This window comes from Podarcis erhardii (genome assembly GCF_964252035.2).
Source record: "Podarcis erhardii genome assembly, chromosome: 2".
Classification (NCBI taxonomy): domain Eukaryota; kingdom Metazoa; phylum Chordata; class Lepidosauria; order Squamata; family Lacertidae; genus Podarcis; species Podarcis erhardii.
In genome coordinates, this window is record NC_138498.1 from 34,081,486 (window position 1) to 34,092,476 (window position 10,991).

Genomic DNA, 10,991 nt, shown 5'->3' on the forward strand with positions numbered 1-10,991 from the left:
CTGGGCTGCAGAGTTTACTAGTTTAGACCCTGTACTTCTAATTTGCATTATCATTTCAGCTCACAAACTTGGAAGGACAACAATGTAAATGTCTTTAAAAGGTGTGTTGAATCAGTTACTTTGTACTGTACGTTGACAGTCAGAGATACCCACTGAGCAGATAAACTTACTAGTAAAGAAAGCAGAGTTCACTTTCTAGTGAAACTGCTGACCCCAAAGCACATGCATTCCCTTAGGCAATATTTGCCAAAATTACCTCTGGTATCAGCAAATGAGCCAAGAACAGCATGGGAACTCTGGCTGCAAAAGCAGGATGTGATGGGAAATGCAGACCTCGGTACAATATGAAGATGGCAGCTGAGCCCAGAAATACGAAGGTCTCCCATGAAAACTAGGCTTGATGATTGCAAGAAAAGTAGTTCAGGACTCAAAGAAGAAGAGGAGGAGGAGGAGGAGGAGTTTGGATTTGATATCCCACTTTATCACTACCCGAAGGAGTCTCAAAGTGGCTAACAATCTCCTTCCCCCCCCCCCCCAACAAACAGGCCGAGAGACTTCAGAGAAGTGTGACTGGCCCAAGGTCACCCAGCAGCTGCATGTGGAGGAGCGGGGAAGCGAACCCGGTTCACCAGATTACGAGTCTACCGCTCTTAACCACTACACCACAATGGCCCACTGACTCGAGGCATCATTTTTAAAAAGTAATTAAATCCAGATGTAATCATGGCGTTGAAATATAACCCAGGGGCATCACAAACATAGCCTGAGTGTTCTAACCATCCTTTATACCAGTTGACCCAAGGTGAGTGTTTCTGCTCTATATTCCAACACCATCCCCATGGAAATCAGAGGGGGAAGGAAGAAAATCCAGAGTTATGCAGACGGCCCTCTGGGAACGGAGATGTATTACGCAAGGGTCACATTACTCAAATTCACCCAACTTGTGTTCTCTTTTGTGCACCAGTTGAAATCATGCTGCCCTTTTGTGCTTTGACTGCCCCTTTCCCACCAAGACTATGGTAGTTTGAATCACAAGGCAAAAAGGGAGCACAGGTGTCCACAGGGATTTTTGTAGAGGGTGGGGAGAGTAAAACACTGAAAGAGGGGGAGCAGGATAGTTCCCCCCTCTCAAACACACACACACGAGAGAATGGTGCCTAAACAGTTTGTCTTACATCATAGAATCACAGAATTGTGGAGTTGGAAGGGACCCAAGGGTCATCTAGTCCAACCCCCTGCAATGCAGGAATCTCAGCTAAAGCATCCATGACAGATGGCCATCCAACCTCTGCTTTAAAACCTCCAAGGAAGGAGAGTCCACCACCTCCCGTTGGGAGTCTGCTGTGCTGTTGAACAGCTCTTACTGTCAAAAAGGTCTTCCTGATGTCTAGTCAGAATCTCCTTCCTTGTCACTTGAGGCCACTGGCCTCCAAAGCAGGAGAAATCAAGCTTACTCCATCTTCCATATGACAGCCCTTGAGATATTTGAAGATGGCTATCATCTCTCAAGACTCCTCTTTACTAGACAAAACGTACCCAACTCCCTCAACTGTTCCTCACAAGGCTTGATTTCCAGACCCTTCATTATCTTGGTCACCCTCCTCTGAAATCCTGTAACTTTTGAAACCACAAATGTTCTGGTTTGTTTGTTGTTTAGTTCCCCTTTTGTTGTGCTGTCTTGCAGAAGTGCCCTTCTGGACAGCAATAATGCAGTAACATGGGGAAGCATCCCAGAACAACTTTTTTAAAATGATGCATGTGGAATATAAATCCACTACTATTGCATCAGGGACTTGTTGCAGAAGACACTTGCAAACACACACAACCACACAACCACACAAAACAACCCACACCCAAAAAACCAAAAAAAACCCCAAAAGTTTGGATCTGCCCAAAGTATCTTTTTGATAATGGGGATTCCGCTGAACTCTTTTCACTTCTCTTCACTTGCTTTGCTTCCGTTCAAGCCTCTGCTGCACTAACCTACGCCTGAATCAATGGCCTCTTGGCATAACACCCCCAAATTTATGTCCGGATATATATATACCGTATATATTGCCACTTCCTCCCCTCCCCGCAGCGCACCACTCCCGCCCACCCCGTGTCCTCAAAATACCTCCATCCCAACTTTTCTCTGGCAAGCGCTAATCGACCCTGGCAGCCCCTTTGCATTCCTATCACCCTCTTCTCTCCAGCCCCGAGGAGGGAGAGCGCAACAGCTCCAAATATAGCACCCCAAGTTATATGACCCTTAAAAAGAAAGTGAAACCCTATGGGTCCCCCAGCCCGCGCCGGCCTCCAGCCCCCCACCCCCATTTCTTGGGGTGCCCCGTTCACCCCAGAGCATCTGTTCCTTTGGCCCCCTGTACCTGACCCGATGAATGCCCCGGAGGCCAGTTCGAGCCACCAGCACTGCCCAACCCTCCCGGGCGACTCTCTTCAGCAGGCCGGTGGTAGAAGCCATGGGCCCCCTCTCCCAGCAGAGGCGTAGCCCCCGCCACAGCCCCGCTGCTTGCAGTTGCCTCTCCCTCGGGCAGGGGAAGAGCCGCCGGCCGGCCGGGAGCAGCGAGGAGGAGGGGGGGGAGGGAATGGGAGGCAAACGGGGCGGCGCTGCCGGCGCTCAGCCCGCCCGGCTGCAGCACCTCCTGCAGCCTCGTTAGGGAGAAGGAAGTGGAGGCGGGCGGGGAAGAAGGAGGCGGCGGCGGCGGCGGCTGGAAGAAGCCCCTTGGGTGCCGCTGAAAAACTTCGTCGCCCAGCGCGGAGGACGGCGAGGCGAGGCTGGGAAGGCGAGCGAGCGGTTCTTTCGCCCGCAGCTCGCTCTCTCAGCGCAGCCTTCGGTCTGATAAGGCATCGCTTGAAAGCAGAAGGAGCCTCTCGCATTTCGGGAGAGGAGAAAGCTACAATCTGACTGACTCTGCACTCCTCCGCCCCCCATATATTGTTCAAGTTGGCACTTCTGCCTAGGCTCCGCTTTGTTTGTGGGGTGGTGTTTTCGACAGGCCCACCATAAGGGTGTGAAAGTACCTACTAGTTTGGCAGGCCATGCACTGTGCTGTAATTTCTATGAAGTTTTGAGAAGTTTTGAGATGGTTACCTCAACAAGATGTGGGGCTCAGGGCTCTAGCAACCATATACAGTGGTACCTCAGGTTACAGATGCTTCAGGTTACAGACACTTCAGGTTACACACTCCGCTAACCCATAAATAGTACCTCAGGTTAAGAACTTTGCTTCAGGATGAGAACAGAAATCGTGCTCTGGAGGTGCGGTGGCAGCAGGAAGCCCCATTAGCTAAAGTGGTGCTTCAGGTTAAGAACAGTTTCAGGTTAAGAACGGACCTCCGGAACAAATTAAGTACTTAACCTGAGGTACCACTGTATATTTAAAGAACACGAGCTTGTATATTTAAAGAACATTCACAATACCATTCAGTATCGACGCAACTGCACACACCTTTAAGGTTAGTGTATAAAAGTGTTTGGATTTGTATTTTGGCAGAAAGTAACTACTCTTACTGTATGATTGGGAATCATCTATCTTGTCTGGCTGAAGAAGTTCATTGAAGACTGGGGAAAATTTTCAGACTATCTGAAGTGTGTATGTGATGAGCAAATAACGCTAGTGGGATTTCAAGAAGTTCTGTAAATGATAGAGGACTATTGAATTGATGAAAACTAAGTGTGTGAAGGTTTATAAAATGCAATATAAAATTAGGAAATGCGTATTTAAAAAATTTGAATAATGGATGATTGTCAGAGAGGTTGAAGGAAGTCTAAAAGAGAAAATATGTGATAAATTTAGATTGGATACTATAATTGTATGTTGGAAAATTTAATAAAAAATTAAAAAAAGAAAAAAGAAAATCTCAAGTTGGTCCATTTTAACCCTAAGCAATAATCGGAACCCTCATAACCCATATAATTGACAGTTACAATGTCTGGGGCATCTAGGTCTGCCCTTGAGAGCAGTTTGGACTCTTCAGCTGTCCAGAATGTGCTAGCCTGCTTAGGTAGTATTTGCTTTTTATGAGTTCTACTAGTTGCTAGTTTGCTGGAGAGTTAAATTCAAGACCTTGCCGCTCACCTTTAAAGCCCTTCTGGGCCACACTGATCCTTGAGCAAGCAACATTTTGTGTGTGAGTTCCTTTCCATTCTTTGAGTTCTGAGGGTGAAAATCTTATGGTAGTTCCTGCAAACTCTTATTTCTCTGGGATGGCCCCCGAGCACTGGAATCATTTACGAAAGTTGATGCAACAAATTCTGGGAAATGGTCCACTGAAACACGCTGTCTATACCTTTTCTCTCCTTTTTTTATGTTGTAATGCCAGGTTTACCTGACCCTGTTTTAATTTCTCCTAACCATTTATTGTTGTCGTGATTTTATGGGTGCTTTATTTTTTCTTAAGCCGTAAGCTGATTTGAGAGCAGTTGCTGAAAAGCAAGTCTCTAAAGCTGCCTGGAAATAAATAAATAACAAGTATCCTAAAAGTAAGATGGACTTAATTGTTCCAGATGATGATCAAAGCTTGGATAAGTTTTCCAGAGTGGGACTGAGCAGCTACTGAAAGCATCTGTCTGCAACGCTTTGAAGGTGATCTCATGCAAGTTTACTCAGAAATTTGTTCCACTGTACTTTATTGGGACTTACCGTAACTCCCCATTAAATGCATGGGATTTTTGGGTGCAAGGCTCAGACTAGCTAAGGTTTTATAAGCTATTTAGAACTGGGGCTGGGAAGCTGTGGTCTTCCTGATGTTGTGGAACTCCAGTCCCCATCAGGCCCAGCAACTGTGGCCAATTGTTAGAGGGGCTGGGAATTATAGACCAGCAACATCTGAAGTTAGGACATTAATGTTTTAATGCTGCTTGTAGCGCTTTTCATCACACATCAGTTAATCTCAGGTTGTTTTCACTCGTTCTGCTTAGGGCCAATCTAATTGTGATGTAGAAGTGTGTGGGTTCCTTTCTTCCATCTTTCGTTTTCCCCTACAATGGAGCAGAGCAATGATAGTGTCCAGCTAATTTTCACCACTCCACAGCCCTCACCCAAATCCCTCCCCGCTCTCTTACTATTAGGAGGGGGAAACATGCAGGCACAAACCCAGTTCCTGTATGTTCTGGTCTCTGTGGCTTATGGTAGCTTTGCAGGACCTTTGTATTCTGTATTATCATACATAGTCCTGGTCAGGTACCAACGGGGCTGCTTCTAGCAAACAAAAAAGACATAGAGAGCGGAATATCTACTGCTCTCATGTCACATTTTACCTTGACCCTCTCTTGGGCATGTCAAAATCAGATATGTAAATTTAAATGTGGCTTGTGTCAGTTTTATTAAACAATTCAAGACTTTATCACGAAGTTAAAATAACAATCCAGTAAGAAATATGAAATAAAATAATAAAAATGAGGTGGAAACTGTTGATTTGATTGACATCCTATGCCCTTTTAAAATGTGGTGGGGTTTTTTTTGGGGTGGGGGGAGGTTATTGGGTTGTTTATATTTTGATGATGTATTTTGTGGTTTTATATTTTGATTTTATTCTGCGAACCGCCCTGAGACCTCCGGGTATAGGGCGGTATATGAATTCAATAAATAATAATAAAAGTAATACCAAACAAACAAACAAAATAAACAAAATCCAGTACTCATAGCCATTACCCTTAAAATAAAATACATTCTTAAGAGACTACACAGTGAATTAAATGGTAGAATCCTATGAGCTTTTAAATCAATTGGTGGCCCTCCAGAAAGGTGAATTTCCTTCAGAACATAGGTGTTTGGTCTGAATGCAACCAACACACCATCTTCTGATTAGGAGGAAACTTGTTTGATGCTCTTTAACCATCTTGCCTTGGGAGATGAACATACTGGCTGCCGCCATATTCCTTTCCTTTAGCTTTTTAGATTCTTCTGTGTCGTCAGTGCACAGAGTGGAACATTCATCTCACATGCTCCATCATTTCCTACCTGCCTAGCTCAATCTGCTGAGACGGGTTTTTTCTCTCTCTCCTATTCTCTAGGTAGTACAGGCAGCACAAGGACTTCTGGCCCTTGGTTTGAAAAAGGGTGACAGGCTGGGAATGTGGGGTCCCAACAAGTACGAATGGGTCCTAATGCAGTTTGCCACGGCGCAAGCAGGAATCATCCTGGTAAGTTCCTTCAGCTGAGAGGCTTGGTGGCTGGTTAAGGAAAAATCCAAGAACTCCCTAGACGGACGTCATGCTGGGGAAGAGAACTTGTACAGTGGTACCTCGGGTTACATATGCTTCAGGTTACATACGCTTCAGGTTACACACTCCGCTAACCCAGAAATAGTGCTTCAGGTTAAGAACTTTGCTTCAGGATAAGAACAGAAATTGGGCTCCGGCGGTGCGGCAGTAGCAGGAGGCCCCATTAGCTAAAGTGGTGCTTCAGGTTAAGAACAGTTTCAGGTTAAGAACGGACCTCCAGAACGAATTAAGTACTTAACCTGAGGTACCACTGTACTGTATCCCAGAACACCCTATAGGGCTGCATGCCCCCCTCCTGCCTGTAAAGCACATTCTTTCCCCTCTGACAGCACTCAAGCTGCCTGAAGCAGAGTCCACGGACTGTTACAACAACCACAATCTGTTTGTTTTTAATTTGAATCAGCAATTCCACTGTTTGATTTCATAGATATAAAAAACAGTCCTATATAGTTTCCACAGTGAAGTATTAGAAAATGAAACACACTAAACCTAAAGTGCACCAACCTGGTATTTCATGGGAGGGTGTTATACAAATACATCCATGAATTAATAGCTAAATAATTAAAGTGCCTATCCTTTTTTCAGCTTAAGAGCTCTCAGAAGAGTGTTCAGTATTCCACGTTCAGCAAAAGCACCCTGCACAAACTGAAGCCAAGCAGCTTTTCCAGGGTTGCATGTTGAGCAGGATTGGCCCTCCCAGCTCTGGTCTGCTTAAGATAAAACGTGTTTGTTTACGCAGATTGTGTCTGCATAAAGGTGGAAGCCTTTATTAAAATATTGGAAAGCTCATATCATGAGACACACATGAAAAGAGAAGTTCAAAATAACAAAGCAGAAGAGACACACAACCTAATACCTGTATCTCCTGGGACACATTCGGCCTGCAATCTTCATTTTAGGACATAGTCTACAAGCTGACCTCAAGGCTACAACTTCTAGCCTAATTTTTGTACTTATTTATTTTTGTTTTCTTATTTTCCCCTTCCTCTTGCTTTGTGTAAAATTGTTGGAGGGGGGTGGGGGGTGGGGGGTGGGAGGTAGTCTGCATAAGGCTTTGAGACCCTTCTACTTCTTGGAGTCCTGAATCCAGCAAGGGTTAAATCTACTTTAGCTAAGCACCATGATCACCATCCAAAAAAAGAAAAGCAAAAAATAATGAGCTGGGCTGCAAGGAGGAGCCCAGCTCCTGGCAGGGAGCTGGAAGGACAATAGCCAACAGTGTGAGAGAGTTCAGCTAGAAGCAGGCAGAAGCTAGAGAGACAGGAGGCATGATTGATTTATGCTGGAATCCAAAGCTGTGACTATGGGATAAGCAAGATCTTTTGGGGTGTTAATGCTGTGAGTCATTCCACCTTAAGCTCATGTTGTATATATGTGTAAATAAACCATATATCCTAAAGACACCACAGTCTCCGCTGTCCCTCATACCAAGAAAACCAGACCTTGGGTAAGTGCCTGGAATCTCTCACTGCTCAGAGATTCGGGTGGCATGTAATAATATGTTACATGAAGAATTCTGGAGAACCTAAAAGTTTGCCACAGTTTTGTGACATTTTGGTTGGTTCTAATAAAGATAATAGACCAACTGTGTTTCCCGCCCCTCTCTCAGATGGACCAAGTCTGCCACCTTTGCTTTCTGTTCTTAAAAGTACCCCGCTACCTGCATACTAACCTAAAGAGACATAGAAATCATCAAGCCTTATGGGACAAAGGGTGCGTAGATATATGTCCAAATTATAAAAGTGATAATTGCCTCAGTATATTGTTACAACAATACAGACCAAAGTACAGAACGCATTAAACTGTGGGTGGGAAGTAAACTTTAGGAACATGGTGTTTTCATGAGTAGCACATGCAACTGTCTTGCTAGATGTGTGGATGTGCAGTTCATTTGATCCTTACCCTCCAATGGCCCTTCAGATGTTTCTAGACTCCAAATCCCATCAGCCCCAGCCAGCCTAGCCAATAGTCAAGGGTGATGGGAATTGTGGCCCTTCATATGTTGCTGGCAGTGTTAGAAACTGAGATATGAAAGCTAGGAGCCAAATGGCACCGTAAACCTAGCTTATGGGTGCAACAACGGAATGTCTAGGGTGCTCTTTTAGAACAAGAATACAAAGCTGAAAATGAATGAACTGCAGCTAAAATGTTATATGTTCATTTTTCACACGGTCTAGTCCTTCTCCTGCCCACCCACCCCCAATATTCTTAAGAGGGCATCTTCTCCAGTCTCCAGAGAGAAGCTGGAAGTGGGGAGGCAGAAAAAGGTCCTCCTTTCCTTACACTCTGCAGTTTTATTCTGAAATCTTAGGTGCAGTACTGTGCCCAGAGCTCAGAAACTGCTCGCTCTAATGAAATTCCCTGTCGCAAAATATGCCTAGAACAACGAGAGTTTCAAACACTGGTTGCTGAAGTACAAGTTCCCTAGTCCTGTTTTATTGAATGGTCACCAGCAGTGCTTTTCTTCTAGAAAAATGGTGCTGGCATCCACCATCAAGATGTTACAGTAAGTGCCAGACTTTTAACCAGTGCTGCTGCTCTTCTTCTTCTTCTTCTTCTTCTTCTTCTTCTTCTTCTTCTTCTTCTTCTTCTTCTTCTAAAAAGTGCTGATACTGTGTACCCTTGAGTACCCCCAGAAAAAAGCACTGGTTACCAGCATGAATGAACCTCTCAGCAGATGAACCTTTCAATACCTGTTCAATTGGCACATGTACCAGTGCAAAAGCACTGTTAGATGAAGGTGGGAAGGTGATCCTTGCCAATCTTCCCTGGAGTCCCCAGCATCACATCCCATGCTGTTAAAGAGGGATCAAACCTCTGAACCAGCTATTCAGAGAACATGGGCAGGTGGGGAAGTGGGGGAAATCACTTCCCACTTTTTCCTCCAGCAGAGGACCTTGTGGTTAGAGTTCCATCCACAAATAGCCTAGACTGGAGCCAAACCTGTTGGTATATTTTACAACTTTCAATGCTCCAACAGCTTAAGCCCAGGGTGGATAATGCAATGTGTTCCAGGTGTTGTGGGAATTCAACTTCCATCAAGCCCCAGCCAACATAGCCAACAGACATGGAGTTGTAGTCAAAACTGTCTGAAGGGCACGTCCTTGGCTAGTTGTGACTTAAGCTGTCTCAGGAAGTTGAAGGCGGAAATAATAAATACAAACTAACTAGATTGTAACCACCAATGCACACAATGGGATTTACTTCTGCATGAGCACAGGACTGTGCTGTGTAATAATAAAATAATAATTAGTAATTATGGCAACACAGATCAAGGATCAAACGGCCCATTCACACTCAGAAAGCATTCTATGAGTTACACATTAACAGCCATTCAAAGTAGGGGAATTTCCTGAGTGACTCTCACAAACTGAAGGACGGGCAGCCAAGTGTGTCAAAGGAGCACCAGTAGAATTGACAGAGCGGCATTTTAAATGTTTCCATGGATTCATAAAACATAAGGGCCATGCTGGATGAGGCCAAGAGGTGACTAGGGTCGTGTGGCATGTGATCATGCCTCTAGCCTAGGACCTCTGCCATACACACTACCCAGGTTTGCACACCAGAGAGGTCACTTTGACGCTGCTAATGCAGCAAAAACAACACAGGAGGCAGCAGTTGCAAGTTACTGGGTTTTCCACAGCCTCAGCAGGCGCTGTGATTCTCCAGTGGTTTGACTTCACCCCAAAGGCGCACTCCATTGTCTCCCAAGACAGACAAATGCTAACAACAGATCTGCCTCTTGAATTAATCTTTCAGGAAACATATTTGTTCCTCTGCTCTTGCCCTGCCTTCCTAATCCACATCCTTATAAAATAACAGCATGTGTGTTCTGCATCTCTAAAGCCCTTGATTTTTTAAAATGCCAGTTATTCTGAACATCTATGACTTAGTGCATGAAGAATCTTGTGTCCTCTATTAGCCATTCCTGCAGAAAGAATCCGGCTGTTCAGTGAAACTTCTAATGAACTGTGAAAAACAGTGGACATATTAAAGGGCTTGGGGATGCTGCCATGCTCAGGGTCTGGCAAATTACAGCTGTCTGTGAAAGTACAGTGATACCTCGGGTTAAGAACTTAATTTGTTCTGGAGGTCCGTTCTTAACCTGAAACTGTTCTCAAACTGAGGTACCACTTTAGCTAATGGGGCCTCCCGCTGCCGCTGCCGTGTGAGTTCTGTTCTCATCCTGAAGCAAAGTTCTTAACCCGAGGGTTAACAGAGTCTGTAACCCGAAGCGTCTGTAACCTGAAGCGTCTGCAACCTGAGGTACCACTGTACTGGGCCCCAGAGCAGATTGGTATGGCTGATCATGACTGGCTTCTGAATCAATTGTGTTATCATTTTTCTACTACTTGTATCTCCTCCTGCATTCTTCTGGTTGGTACGCTAATTCAGAGGATATGTCAAGTTTGGATAGTGAAAGCCCTTCAGTGAAAGAGGACAAATTAGGTCATCTCTAGCCTTACAAATAGGATGCGGGTGGCGCTGTGGGTTAAACGACAGAGCCTAGGACTTGCCGATCAGAAGGTCGGCGGTTTGAATCCCCACAACAGGGTGAGCTCCCATTGCTAGGTCCCAGCTCCTGCCCGCCTAGCAGTTCAAAAGCACGTCAAGTGCAAGTAGATAAATAGGTACTGCTCCAGCGGGAAGGTAAACGGCGTTTCTGTGCACTGCTCTGGTTCACCAGAAGTGGCTTAGTCATGCTGGCCACATGACCCAGAAGCTGTATGCCAGCTCCCTCGGCCAATAAAGCGAGATGAGC

General features: G+C 45.1%; 1 protein-coding gene across 1 annotated transcript in view; it reads right to left on the reverse strand.

Annotated features, from left to right (window-relative positions):
• Positions 1 to 2,880, reverse strand: part of ACSF2 (acyl-CoA synthetase family member 2) — a gene marked incomplete at its 5' end in the record, with an annotated part of 54,567 nt that extends 51,687 nt beyond the window's left edge. Inside the window, 2 exon segments of the mRNA XM_081850747.1 lie at positions 2,370 to 2,574; positions 2,577 to 2,880. Coding sequence (XP_081706873.1) covers positions 2,370 to 2,574; positions 2,577 to 2,880 — 509 coding nt within the window.
• Positions 2,881 to 10,991: the final 8,111 nt, after the last annotated feature.